At 41.2% G+C, this 15,000-nt stretch overlaps 1 protein-coding gene across 4 annotated transcripts in view; it reads left to right on the forward strand.

The window, feature by feature from the left end:
• Positions 1–15,000, forward strand: part of LOC123755348 (phosphatidylinositol 4-phosphate 3-kinase C2 domain-containing subunit alpha) — a 232,027-nt gene that overhangs the window by 92,658 nt on the left and 124,369 nt on the right. For all 4 annotated transcript variants that reach the window (XM_045737887.2, XM_045737888.2, XM_069327888.1 and 1 more), the window contains exons 12-14: positions 93–300; positions 6,065–6,226; positions 11,345–11,460. In XM_045737887.2, the coding sequence (XP_045593843.1) occupies positions 93–300; positions 6,065–6,226; positions 11,345–11,460 (486 nt within the window). The remainder of the gene's footprint in view (positions 1–92; positions 301–6,064; positions 6,227–11,344; positions 11,461–15,000) is intronic.

Genomic DNA, 15,000 nt, shown 5'->3' on the forward strand with positions numbered 1-15,000 from the left:
CTGAACCATTAACTGGTAGCTTGCAAAAAGTAGCTTTAATGGTTGAGAACCATTAATTTTTACACTAAATGTATAATTTTTTGTCTTTGCAGAGCAACGAGACATTCAAGATGTCAGAGAAAAGGTTTCAGTTAAGGTTCTAGGTCTTCATCGCCTTCAATTAGAATGGAAGTATGATGAATATTTTGTAGAGGCACAATTGTTTCATGGATCCAGATGTATTGGCCAGCCTGTTTATACACATACAAAAAAGGTTATCGAAGATTCAAAATTTTATCCAAAAGTTGTTTTCAGTCGTTGGTAAGAATTTATATATCTCGTTTATAAATTATAACGGTAATATATATTTTACTATTGTAGATTTCTATTTTATGAATTGTTTAATTTTAAGATTTATGTTGATTAATCATCCTATTTTTAATTGTACATTTAATAAAAGTACATTGCAGAAGCTTATATTAGGTTCACTTTTAACACTATCAGTCACCGGACAGGCGCGCGGTCAATTTAGGGGTCATGCACCCGACGTACGGGTGAGCGTGCAGGTAAGCGTGCGGTGACACCTAAATGTGTGTACTCGTTTCAGCTTTCTCACTTTAATTCTTGTGCTACGTCGCTCGTTTTGGTATTATTGTGTTCGTAATTAAATTCCCTACAGGTGTGTATAAATATAATGTCCAAAAGCCTGGCGTGACTCCCAACAGCAAAGCCTAAAGTCGGCAAAAGTTACCCGTGAGCGCACAAAATCAGTAAAATGTGCATACTCGTTCCGTTTTTCTCACCTTAATTCTCATGCTACGTCGCTCGTTTTGGTATCATAGTGTTCGCAATTAAATTCCCTACAAATGTGTATGAATATAATGTACAAAAGTTTGGAGTGCCCCCCCGCAGAAAAGCCTAAAGTTACCCATGAACGAACACCAATTTGTACACTGCAACCTAATGTGTATACTCGTTCAATTTGATAACATAAATTTTCGTGTTACGTCTTTCATTTTGGTATCAAATTGTTCGCAATAAAAAGGCACGTATTTTAAAACTAGTCCCATAATAATAGAGCAATAACTGGAATTTTAAGAAATATTTTAATTCTAGCAGCTCATCATCACAAAATTATTTATCTCTTTCCAGTGTTCTGACATAAATTTTTGTGTTACATCTTTCATTTTGGCATCAAATTGTTCGTGACGTAAAGGCACGCATTTTAAAACTAGTCCCAACATAATAGCACAATAAATAGAATTTTAGCAAATATTTTAAAATTTTGACCAAAAACCTATTTATAATCATATAAGTGTTCGGACATCAAGTTTCATGTTACATCTTTCATTTTGGTATCAAATTGTGCGCATTCTAAAGGTGCTTATTTTGATGCTATCTCTAGGTCGATTGGATAAAAAATGAATTTTATACAAATATTTTTGTAGTGGACGCAAGTCCGGTCCAAAGTTAGGACTCGGGAGAAAAATAATGGACACGAGTCCGGTCCAAAGTGATCGATAGTGTTAAGTTGTACAATGTAGTGTGTTCCTGCTCATTCAGGCATCTGGCTTGGATACTAGCTCTGTCCTGAGCTCTTTACTTCTTTACATTGGGCTGACTCAAGTTAGTTTTGTTTGAACAGTATCCACTCAATTTAACGGCCTATATGGGTCTGTACCCTGGTCGTTATTTCCGGAGCTCTGGTATTTCCGAAGTTAAGTGTCGGTAATTTTTCAAGTGACATTCAGGTAAGATATATTTTATACAGACAGCCACTGGGTCCACCACTCTAGTGCCTTCTACCCTGTGACGTCACAGATTCACGGCACATTGTTTTGATTTGTCATGAGGCTGGATTATTCATTCCATGACTTTGTTGGACATATCGGCACAATCAAGGAACATCCGTGCACCATGTCGGCTCCAAATGCACTCGTTGTGTCAGTGATGGCTGACTGGTGGGTGGATGGGCAGTCAGGCAGGGATGGAGAGGCTGAAATGTAGGCAGGCAGGCAGGCAGGCAGGGAGAGGCTGGGAGGTAGGCAGGGAGGGAGAGGCAAGGAGGAAGGCAGAGCTTGGGAGGGAGGTAGGCAGGGAGGGAGGGAGGGAGGCAGGCAGGCAGAGCTTGGGAGGGAGGCAGGCAGGCAGAGCTTGGGAGGGAGGGAGGCAGGCAGGCAGAGCTTGGGAGGGAGGCAGGCAGGCAGAGCTTGGGAGGGAGGGAGGCAGGCAGGCAGAGCTTGGGAGGGAGGCTGGCAGGCAAGAGGCAAGCAGGCAGAGGCAGGAAGGGAGGCAGGCAGGCAGGCAGAGGCTGGGTGGTAGGCATGGAGGGAGGGAGGCAGGCAGGCAGGCAGGCAGAGGCTGGGTGGTAGGCAGGGAGGGAGGCAGAGGCTGGGTGGTAGGCATGGAGGGAGCAGCAAGGAGAGAGGGAGCGCGGGAGGCAGGCAGAGGCTGGGTGGTAGGCAGGGAGGGAGTGGATGGAGATGGATGGTAGGATGGAGATGGATGGAGGGATGGATTAATGGAGGGAGGGAGATAGGGATGGCGCTATGGTTGTTGAGGTCAAGCAGAGAGAGCGTGTGTATGGGAAGTTTGGGGGGGAAGGGACAAGTTCGCAACCAGATGTTTAGATGGAAGGAAGGAGGGAGGAAGGGATGGAGGGGAGGGAAGGAGGGAGCTGGGAAGGAGGGAGGAAGAGATGGAGGGAGGGAGTGAAGGAGGGAGGAAGGGATGGAGGGGAGTGATGGAGGGATGGAGGAAGGGAAGGAGGGTCGAAGGGATGGAGGGGAGTGATGGAGGGAGGAAGGGAAGGAGGGTCGAAGGGATGGAGGGTCGAAGGGATGGAGGGAGGAAGGGGAGCAGGGGAGGGATGGAGGGAAGGAGGGAGGGAGGGATGGTTGGATGGAGGGAGTGAAGGAGGGAGGGAGTGAAGGAGGGAGGGAGGGAGTGAAGGAGGGAGGGAGGGAGGAAGGGATGGAGGGAGGGAGGGAGGGATGGAGGAAGGGAAGGAAGGACAAAGGGATGGAGGGAGGAAAGAAGAGAGGGAGGGAGGGATGGAGCAGTGGATGATGAGGTGAAGCAAAGAGTGTGTGTGTGTATGGGAAGTATGGGGGGGGCCGGGGGGGGGGGTTTCGTTGGTGGGGAAGGGAAGAGATAAGCCTAACACTTGACCCAGTTAACCAGATGTTTCTTTATTTAATTCTGAATGTACATCATATATATTTTTGCTTGCAGATTTTGTTTAGTAATATTATTAGGATAATGAAAAGTTATAAAATACTTGTTTCATGAATGCTTTATTAGATGGAGATTCTCCAGGCTGTCTCTGGCTGGCTGGCAGTCTACTGAGCCATTTCCCAGAAGGGTCTTGGGGGGGAGGGGGGGGGAGCAGAAAGTGAGGGTGTGGGGGTAGAGGTTCAGTGAGGGTGAGGGAGGGGATGAAAGGGGTAGGCGGCCTGCTTGCCATGTGAGGACCCTCTGATGCCAAGACAAACCCAATACCGACCTTCGGTAATATCGACCACCAGACCGTTATATGAGGCTTTAAATACCGGTCTCCCAAACCGGTCATTATTACCGGCAGATCGGTATAAAAGAGGCCGTTAAATTGAGTGGATACTGTATTATTTAGCCTAAATAATTGCAGTTGTTTGGTCATTTTGGGGCTTCTTTTTCTGTGAACCTTTCAGTTGTCTATAAAGCTTTGCTGACTTTCTGGATGCTATACCTGTGAGGGTTATGATAGTAATTCCCAGCTCTCTGCACCTCTGAGGGGGCCAGGTTCTTGCTCTGGTCTCTGGTAGGCAAACAGGAATCCTATGAAAGATATGACCCAGTGGTAGGGAGCCATCTAAGGGACAGCTTCAGGAAGCCACTGAGCTCTAACAGAAAGAGGCATTTCATTTACTCAACACTGGCTTTCTTTCTTTGAGCTGTTTCCTTCCCACACAAGTGGGACATAATATTGTTAATTAATAGATGAGAATTAAAATTTTGTGGTGTAATGCTTTTAATTTACCAATTATTGTAATGGGGAGCCGAGCGGACAGCACACTGGACTTGTGATCCTGTGGTCCCGGGTTCGATCCCGGGTGCCGGTGAGAAACAATGGGCAGAGTTTCTTTCACCCTATGCCCCTGTTACCTAGCAGTAAAATAGGTACCTGGGTGTTAGTCAGCTGTCACGGGCTGCTTCCTGGGGGTGGAGGCCTGGTCGAGGACCGGGCCGCGGGGACACTAAAACCCCGAAATCATCTCAAGATAACCTCTCAAGAAGATACCTACAAATGCATATTCTATCATTTGCACTATAAAGTACAATAATTTTTGGCATCCACCTTGGTCTAAAATTCTGATGTGGAAAGAAATTACATTATTGATTAAAAGAGTGAAAGTGCTGATTTTATAATTCATCTTGTACTTAACCCCTGGGCTGCTCTTGCAATTATAGCCTGCAACAGGCTCAGGCGCAAGAAATAAAAAAAAATATATATTTCGTCTTATAAAAGTGTTCATTTGTGTTGCCTGATCACGGAAAAAATAATAAAAAATTGTAGGTGGCATATTTTGGCCGCAGTTGGGCAGAAAAGTCTTGCAAAAAAGAGGCGTTGACACAGCAAGCATCGGTGGAGGTCTGCTCCACCCGAGCTGTTAGGCAGGAGTTGCCACAAACATATTATTACCTAATTATTTCAATGTCTCTGATTTTTTCTTAATTTTTTATGCAGTAATATTATTCAATTGTGTATAGTGTGATATATAATAAAATGTGTGAACCATCGCTATACTCAAAATTATGGTGTGCATATTGATGATTCAATTATTATGTTCATAAAGCAATAAACAAATAGTTTTGCTGTTATTACACTATATACACAGGTTATATATAAGTATCTACATGTTTTGTTCACCATAACAAGCCAATAAGTTGGTATGGTGAGTCTGAAAGCAACGAGGAGTGGCCACCACACCAGCCAGCCAGCCAGCCACTTCCTTCCTCAACAACACCTCCCTCGCCAACATTCCTCATCCCACCATACTGTTTTTGCTTTTATTCACTAAATACAGACATTATATATAAGTATCTACATATTTTGTTCACCGTAACTGTACAACTAAGCTGATATGGTGAGTTCAGGCAATAAGAGAGGTCACCACACACACAGCTGACCGCTGCCTCCCTCACTGGTTCAAGGCCAGATGCACTAATATTTTCCCCCAACAATACTGTTTGTGGTGTTATTACACTATATACACACATTATATATAAGGATCTACATGCTTTATTCACCATAACTGTACAATGAAGCTGGTATGGTGCCCAAGGAGCATAGTGGCCACCCTCTACACAGCATGACAAGTCATGCAGGCGAAACTACCACCACCACCCAAATGGCTCCTAACATACTGCTTTTGCTGCTATTACACTAATACACACATTATATATAAGTACTGTATCTACATTCGTGTTCTTAGAGAACCATTGAGCTGATATGGTGAGTGCAGACAATAACAGGAGGCCACACAGCAGACGACGCTATCTCCCTCCCTCCCTCCCTCAGCATTACTCATCCCACCATACTACACACAGCGCTAATTATCACAACAATCCTGCTATTATTATCCTGCTATCCTGGTCATTTTTGTCACAGTCAGGGGTCTTCTGTAATAATATCATTGCTAAATAATACCAGTTACATATATATATTTTGACATTTTTAGGCGATGACCACAGTAATGCTGTTAGTTCATGCTGCGTGCACCAGCCTCGGTTACTCAGTCAGGTTGGCTCTCACACCCGGGAGTGTTGCCCACGATTTAAAAAAAAAATGGCATCTGTTTACAAGAGCCCTGAGGAAGCTGATGTGAACACCCATGTAGCCGCAAGACTTTTAAATCTTGCGTGGTACTCCAACACATCAATAGCTGTGGTGCGCAATTCCGTGACAGTTACTCACCACAGCTATTTGTGTTGCTCAGTTTAAGGGTTAAAGGATATATTAAAACAATTTTATTTAGGTTTTAAACAAAGTATTGAAATAAAGTATTTTGTTATTAATATTTTACCATTGATCGTACTTGAACAGGTTGGATTTTGGAGCACGGGTTAACACCTTGCCAAGAGAAAGTCGTCTAGTCCTAACAGTGTTTGGCTTAAAAGTTGTTGAAGAAGAAAATAAAGCTGAACAACCTCAATATATCCGGGAAGAGCTTGGCTGGGCTGCCATACAATGTTTCTCATTTGAAGGGTAAGGAACTTGCATTATTATTGATGCTCTTTTACATGTTGAGTTGACTTCATTGTAGGGTGTTTATTGGACATTGAAGCTGTGATGATATCAATAGAGTGGTGATTGGAATTTAGAAGTATTATTTATGATTGTCATTTTAATCAGCATTATATTTTCCCACTTCATTATTTAAGGTGAGATACCTTAGATTGATTGGTACATTAATTTAACACTTTTGCTGCCCAATGATACATATTCCGTCATAAAACCAAAATACAGAGTATGCCCAATGACGCAAACGGCATCAATAATATTTTAATATTTGTAGAAATTTCATTTATTGTCTGAATACTATGGGACTTGTTTTAAAATGCGTGCCAACTTCTGCCCATTCTCTGTATACCCCACATTGCATCCTGACCCCACTGTGTGGCCACCCACCCACACTGGAGGCTCACTGTTCTTGTGACCTCACTTGTGTCAGCCACGGCCTCCCCTCGAGTCGAAAAGTTCCCCATTCTGGTTATCTTATCTCAGGAATTTGTTGTTACCAGCTTTATAAACACTACAAATTGACTTCCAGATGTATACTGATCAAGAACAGAGCCAATCCATGACAAAAGCATTGAGAGAAACGCGTATGAGGGAAAAGTTATTGGGTTTTCATCGAAAGTATAGGAAAGAGAGACTTATATGTTCTTATATGCAAATATTCCTTTAGAGCAGTCTGTTGCGAACAATTTGATACCAAATTGAACAACATTAAATTGATTTAGCATGTAAATCAATTTAATTTTGAAGACATTATGTATCAACATGTCAAGCAGGCCACAAGAATGAGGGAAAGGGATGTTCCATCAGTATTGGATCTAATATTCACTAGGAAAGAAGGGGTATTTGACATCCAGTACCTTTTTTCCTTGGGAATGAACGATCATCTCCTACTGGACATTAAACATGCTTTGTGGTATAATCTAGTAGAGAATGGGGACATTAAAATAGTTGATAAACTCTATTTTAAGAGAGGACGTTATGGGAAACATAGAATTTTAACATAGAATTTTTTTTAATGAATATAATTGGACAGACTTACCAGGCAAGAAAGTAAATGAGATGTATGCTAAATTTTTGGAATATACAATAAAGCCACACAAATATTCATACCAAAACAGAGACCTAGGAAACAGGTTTGGTTCAACAGAAATTGCGAGAGGGCCAGGGACCAATTGTTCAACGTCCTACCAGCGAGCATCGGAAATATTGCCGGAACAACCATGGACATCTTCAAGAGAAAACTAGATTGTTTTCTTCAAGGAGTGCCGGACCAACCGGGCTGTGGTAGGTATATGGGCCTGCGGGCCGCTCCAAGCAACAGCCTGGTGGACCAAACTCTCACAAGTCAAGCTTGGCCTTGAGCCGGGCTTGGGGAGTAGAGGAACTCCCAGAACCCCATCAAGCATGTACCATCAAGCAGACCAAAAGACAAACAGCGAATCATTATAGGAAGAGGCCAAACCCCTCCCCCCAAACATACCAGCGATACAAAGATGGGAGAAACAACTACACGGCAGTAAGCAGAGAGGCAGAGAGGAACTTTGAGAACGATATAGCAGACAAATGTAAATCAGATCCAGGTCTTTTTTAAAAAAATCATTAAAAGCAAGCTTCAGGTAAAGGATAATATTCAGAGATTGAAAATGGGAGACAGATTCATGGAAAATGAAAATGAAATGTGTGAAACATTAAACGAAAAGTCCCAAAGTGTCTTTGAACAAAATGAAATCATCAGAGAACCAGACACAATACGAATTCCAGAGAACAACATAGAGCACATAGAGGTGTCTAGAGAAGAAGTGAAAAAAAATACTCATGGAGCTAAGAAAGAACAAAGCAGTTGGCCCAGATGGAGTTTCACCATGGGTTCTGAGAGAATGTGCAGCTGAGCTCAGCATTCCACTTCCACTGATTTTTCAGGCATCCCTGTTTACAGGAGTTATAGCAGATGTGTGGAAAAATGCTAACATAGTTCCAGTCTACAAAAGTGGCAGCAGGGAAGACCCCCTCAATTATAGACCTGTATAATTGATGAGTGTAATAGTCAAAATATTGGAAAAAATAATTAAAACTAAATGGGTTGAACACCTGGAGTTAAACGATATAATATCAGACAGACAGTATGGTTTTCGATCTGGAAGATCCTGTGTATCAAATTTACTCGGTTTCTATGATCAAACCACAGAGATTTTATAAGAAAGAGATGGCTGGGTTGACTGCATCTATCTGGACCTAAAAAGGGCTTTCGACAGAGTTCCACATAGGAGGTTGTTCTAGAAACTGAAAAAATTGGAGGGGTGACAGGTAAGCTTCTAACATAGATGAAAAATTTTCTGATAGTAAACTGAGGGCAGTAATCAGAGGCAATGTATCAGACTGGGGAAATGTCACAAGTGGAGTACCATAAGGTTCAGTTCTTGCATCGGTGATGTTCATTGTTTACATAAATGATCTGCCAGATGAAATACAGAATTACAGTATATGAACATGTTTGCTGATGATGCTAAGATAATAGGGAAGATAAGAAACCTAGATGATTGTAAATTATAATTCAAGAAGATCTGGACAAAATTGCTTCATAAATATATGGAGCACCACTTGGCAAATGGAATTTAATGTACATAAATGCCATGTTATGGAATGAGGAATAAGAGAACATAGACCCTACACAATCTATAAATTATGTGAGAAATCTTTAAGGATTTCTGATGAAGAGATCTAGGGATGGTTCTAGATAGAAAACTATCACCTGAGGACCACATAAAGAACGTTGTGCGAGGAGCCTATGCTACATTTTCTAACTTCAGAATTGCTTTTAAATACATGGATGGCAAAATACTAAAGAAATTGTTCACAACTTTTGTTAGGCCAAAGCTAGAATATGCAGCAGTTGTATGGTGCCCATATCTTGAGAAGCACATCAACAAACTGGAAAAGGTGCAAAGACGTGCCACTAAGTGGCTTCTAGAACTGAAGGACGAGCTACGAGGAGAGGTTAGAGGTGTTGTATATGCTAAAACTAGAAGATAGAAAAAATAAGGCGATATGCTATAAAATTGTGTTAAAAGACATGCCAAGTATGGCATGTCTTTTAACACAATTGTGTTAAAAGACTTGGCTTTTTCTTGACAGGCATCTCATGCTGAATACTGTCGCTTCTTATCGTGTGGCATTGGCAGAGCCGCTCCTGCTTGTGTTTGTGGTGGATGTCTCTTTTGCTTCGATCCACATGATCGCTCGTGGATTTTTTCGCCTCTGGCTTGCTCATGTACCTCCTGATTCATCTTGGTCTTTGGACTGTGTGCTTTCATTTCTCTCCTCACCTAGGTTTGTGGTGGCCCCCTTCGGTTCGTGATTGCTTATGGAAAGCTTTGTTTTTGTTGGTTTTGGCAACTCCTAGGGGTCGGGTTGAGGAGCTTCATGCTCTTCTGTGAAAGTAAAAGTCCCAAGCCCTCTGCAGCCTTGTATTGGTTTGGGGCCCATGTCATGGTCATTTGTCTCTTCCTCGCTTTGAGACCTGAGGTGCTGTCGCCTCCCCACAGAAAACCAGCTTTGAATGTAATGAAACGCCAATTTCTGGGTGAGCACCAGAGGCTTCCTGGCCCCTTTTTTTCCCTCTGGTCGGTGGCTTTCATCATTCAAAAACTGGAGGGTGGGTAGCCGAGCTCTCCCCTCCCCTTGAAGAGAGGTTGGGTGGCGTTAACAAGTGAGGGGCTAGTTGAACGAGGTGTTGCTTGTTTGTTTTCTTTATGGGGGGGTTCTTTTGCCCTTTTGAGGATGTACGTCGCATTTTTTAACCAGACAGTAGTGTGTTTTGTTTTGCCTACCTTTCTGTGTGCCTTCCCTGGTCAATGGTAAGTATGATATACTTTAAATGTAAAATGTTCATAGGCCATTGCTCCCTGTGCCTCTCTGAGCGGGCCAGGTTGTGACGCTGGTCCCAGTAGGCAACAAGAACCCTGTGACTGATGACCCCAAAGAGGATAGCACTATATCAGTAGGATAGCTTCACAGAGTCTGGGGCTCAGCCAGAATCTGGCATTTCAATACATTCAATGCTTGTTTTCTCTACATAGTAAGGCTGTGTTGTATAAATTAATCATACAACCCAGGTGGTTAAAAATCTCCCTGCTTAGTGTGTGAGTGAGTTCAGGTTCTGACTTTGGTCTCTTGTAGGCTATTGAGGACTCTTAAAGCTGAAATGACTCACATGTGTGAAGGTATCTCATTTCGAGAAGCACCGAGGTCCACTTAGAAAGATGTGTTTTATTATACAGTATTAAAGTTTTTAGGACTCCTGTAAGGGCATGCACTCAATATTATGTTTTCCTTGTGTGTGAGCATGGTCTGATCTCTTGTTACTCGAGTATTTTCATTGGCTTTTCTTTAGATATACTGTATCATTATTTGTGAATTAAAGCATCACAACATGAGATGTTGTGATGCTTTTCAATATCTCAGGTTGTAAAGCATGAGAAGTGTGTGTGTACATCAAACAAAGAATAGAAGAACTTCCTTAACATTGATAATAAGGCAGAGTTATTGGAAAAACACGATCATGGCTGGGAAGGATAGTGGCTGGCAGATCTTATAGTGAATAAAATGTAAAGAAAGCAGTGAAAAGAGAAGTGACACAAAGATAGAAACCATTGAGAAGCTTCGAGGTCAGCTCAGGGTGACTTCGTAAGTTTAACAGATGGCATGGCTTAGCAATGACACTGTATTTTACTGCCTTTCTGTTATTAAGACCAGTCAGTGCTTCAAAAAATTAAGTGAATGAAAAATGGTTTTATTTATTTTGTCATAATTATGATTTATGTGTACAAAATTATTATTTGTGTGATATTGTTATTTCTAAATATATATAAATATTTATCACTTGCTGTAAGAAAAATTCTGAAAATTTGAGGGTAAACGGTTAAAAAAGGAAAATTTCATACAAATTCATATAGGATCTGGAACCATAAAACCCAGAATTTGGAGATGATACTGTATATCTATATTGGAGTTAAAAATGTGTGTGGTTAAATTAAATATAAATTCAGTTTTAATTATGATAATGTATTTGTATATTCTTTACAGGCATCTCTCCCAGGGGTTCCATCTTCTTACACTTTGGCCAATGGCAAGTGATCGAAGACTTGGCCCTGCACCCTATTCCTCAGACCATCCTCAAGTTCATGGTTGTGCTGTTCTTTGTAAGTGTGTGTGGAGGCATAATTTAGAATCCCTAGTAAAGTATATGAATTCCAAATAACTTTGTCATTCTTGCTTTTATTTTTCTTTTATTAGGTATTTCTTTAATATCTCAAGAACACCTTGCTGTTTTGACGTGAAACAAAAATATCGTTTCAAGATTGTTTATTAAGAACACATTTAAACAAAGTATACTTTCTGAAGGAAGCCTCTTTGGCTTCCTGAAGCTATCTATCATACTGAGTAATCCCAGAACTGCGCCAGCTGACATCTTAACGGGTGTGGTGGTGTGCTAGCTGACATGTGACGATGTTAGTATATCATAAGATTCAAAACTTTCATGTACAAGGGGCTCACATTTGCTTCCTCAGGCTTCCTGTAACTATCCCCCATCTTGAAAAAAAACATCCTGATTCCCTCACTTTCCTTCCATGGCCTTAGTAATGTGGCCTATGTTACTAAGACCTTTGTAACGTTTCAAAACCCATGGGCTTAGGAATGTGCAGGGCAGCCATACTGTGACTCGCTGAAATTTTAACAATAGCAAGTGATTACCATTATATATTTCAGGCAAAATGTGTGCTATGTCTAATTATAAGATTTAGGCATACTGTGTATATATATATATATATATATATATATGTATATATATATATATATATATGTCGTACCTAATAGCCAGAACGCACTTCTCAGCCTACTATGCAAGACCCGATTTGCCTAATAAGCCAAGTTTTCCTGAATTAATATATTTTTTCTAATTTTTTTCTTATGAAATGATAAAGCTACCCATTTCATTATGTATGAGGTCAATTTTTTTTTATTGGAGTTAAAATTAACATAGATATATGACCGAACCTAACCAACCCTACCTAACCTAACCTAACCTATCTCTATCGGTTAGGTTAGGTTAGGTAGCAGAAAAAGTTAGGTTAGGTTAGGTTAGGTAGGTTAGGTAGTCGAAAAAACATTAATTCATGAAAACTTGGCTTATTAGGCAAATTGGGCCATGCATAGTTGGCTGAGAAGTGCGTTCTGGCTATTAGGTACGACATATATATATATATATATATATATATATATATATATATATATATATATATATATATATATATATATATATATATATATATATATATATATATATATATATATATATAATATATATATATATATATATATATATATATATATATATATATATATATATATATTAGTATATTTTGGTAGCAGTCTTTCCTGTAGACATATATTATTAAATATGACCGAAAAAGTAAGATTAATAATTCTAACACGAATTTTCTCAATCTTTCGTACATTACGCTTCACTGTTGGAGGTAAATCAAAAATCACTTCTCCGAAATTCATTTTTATTTCTAGTCTGACGTGACACGGGCGCGTTTCGTAAAACTTATTACATTTTCAAAGACTTCACAAATACACAACTGATTAGAACTTACGTATCTCTGATTTTATATCTACATTTGAGTGAGGTGGGAGGGGTGATGTGGCATTAACACAAGACAGAACAAGAGGGGATATTAATAGGGTATTAAAAGTATCAACACAAGACAGAACACAAACAATGGGTATTGAATAGAAGTGTTTGTAGAAAGCCTATTGGTCCATATTTCTTGATGCTTCTATATTGGAGCGGAGTCTTGAGGTGGGTAGAATATAGTTGTGCAATAATTGGCTGTTGATTGCTGGTGTTGACTTCTTGATGTGTAGTGCCTCGCAAACGTCAAGCCGCCTGCTATCGCTGTATCTATCGATGATTTCTGTGTTGTTTACTAGGATTTCTCTGGCGATGGTTTGGTTATGGGAAGAGATTATATGTTCCTTAATGGAGCCCTGTTGCTTATGCATCGTTAAACGCCTAGAAAGAGATGTTGTTGTCTTGCCTATATACTGGGTTTTTTGGAGCTTACAGTCCCCAAGTGGGCATTTGAAGGCATAGACGACGTTAGTCTCTTTTAAAGCGTTCTGTTTTGTGTCTGGAGAGTTTCTCATGAGTAGGCTGGCCGTTTTTCTGGTTTTATAGTAAATCGTCAGTTGTATCCTCTGATTTTTGTCTGTAGGGATAACGTTTCTATTAACAATATCTTTCAGGACCCTTTCCTCCGTTTTATGAGCTGTGGAAAAGAAGTTCCTGTAAAATAGTCTAATAGGGGGTATAGGTGTTGTGTTAGTTGCCTCTTCAGAGGTTGCATGGCTTTTCACTTTCCTTCTTATGATGTCTTCGATGAAACCATTGGAGAAGCCGTTATTGACTAGGACCTGCCTTACCCTACAGAGTTCTTCGTCGACTTGCTTCCATTCTGAGCTGTGGCTGAGAGCACGGTCGACGTATGCGTTAACAACACTCCTCTTGTACCTGTCAGGGCAGTCGCTGTTGGCATTTAGGCACATTCCTATGTTTGTTTCCTTAGTGTAGACTGCAGTGTGGAAACCTCCGCCCTTTTCCATGACTGTTACATCTAGATAAGGCAGCTTCCCATCCTTTTCCGTCTCGTAAGTGAAACGCAGCACGGAACTCTGCTCAAATGCCTCCTTCAGCTCCTGCAGATGTCTGACATCAGGTACCTGTGTAAAAATGTCGTCAACATACCTGCAGTATATGACCGGTTTCAAGTTCATGTCGACTAAGACTTTTTGCTCGATGGTACCCATGTAGAAGTTTGCAAACAGGACACCTAGGGGAGAACCCATGGCGACCCCATCTACTTGCTTATACATGTGCCCATCCGGGCTCAAGAAGGGTGCCTCTTTAGTACAAGCTTGGAGTAGTTTCCTCAGAATACTTTCTGGCATGTCAAGAGGAGTACAGGCTGGATCACGATACACTCTGTCGGCTATCATTCCGATTGTCTCGTCCATAGGTACGTTGGTAAACAGCGATTCTACGTCCAACGAGGCTCTTATCCCTGTGGCCCGTGTGCCCCGCAGTAAGTCCACAAATTCCTTTGGAGACTTCAGGCTGAAGGCGCAAGGAACATAAGGAGTCAGCAGGCCGTTGAGTCGCTTCGCCAGTCTGTACGTGGGTGTGGGTATCTGGCTAATGATTGGCCGAAGTGGGTTTCCAGGCTTGTGCGTCTTGACATTTCCATACGCATATCCAGGTTTATATTCCCCAATGATCTTTGGCAGGTGGAGTCCGGATTTCTTGGCGTTCACAGTTTCGATCAGTTTCGATAAAAATGAATTTCGGAGAAGTGATTTTTGATTTACCTCCAACAGTGAAGCGTAATGTACGAAAGATTGAGAAAATTCGTGTTAGAATTATTAATCTTACTTTTTCGGTCATATTTAATAATATATATATATATATATACCTGGTTGATACCTGGTTGATGGGGTTCTGGGAGTTCTTCTACTCCCCAAGCCCGGCCTGAGGCCAGGCTCGACTTGTGAGAGTTTGGTCCACCAGGCTGTTGCTTGGAGCGGCCCGCAGGCCCACATACCCACCACAGCCCGGTTGGTCCGGCACTCCTTGGAGGAATAAATCTAGTTTCCTCTTGAAAATGTCCACTGTTGTTCCG

The sequence above is a fragment of the Procambarus clarkii genome, chromosome 20, assembly GCF_040958095.1.
Source record: "Procambarus clarkii isolate CNS0578487 chromosome 20, FALCON_Pclarkii_2.0, whole genome shotgun sequence".
Taxonomy (NCBI): Eukaryota; Metazoa; Arthropoda; class Malacostraca; order Decapoda; family Cambaridae; genus Procambarus; species Procambarus clarkii.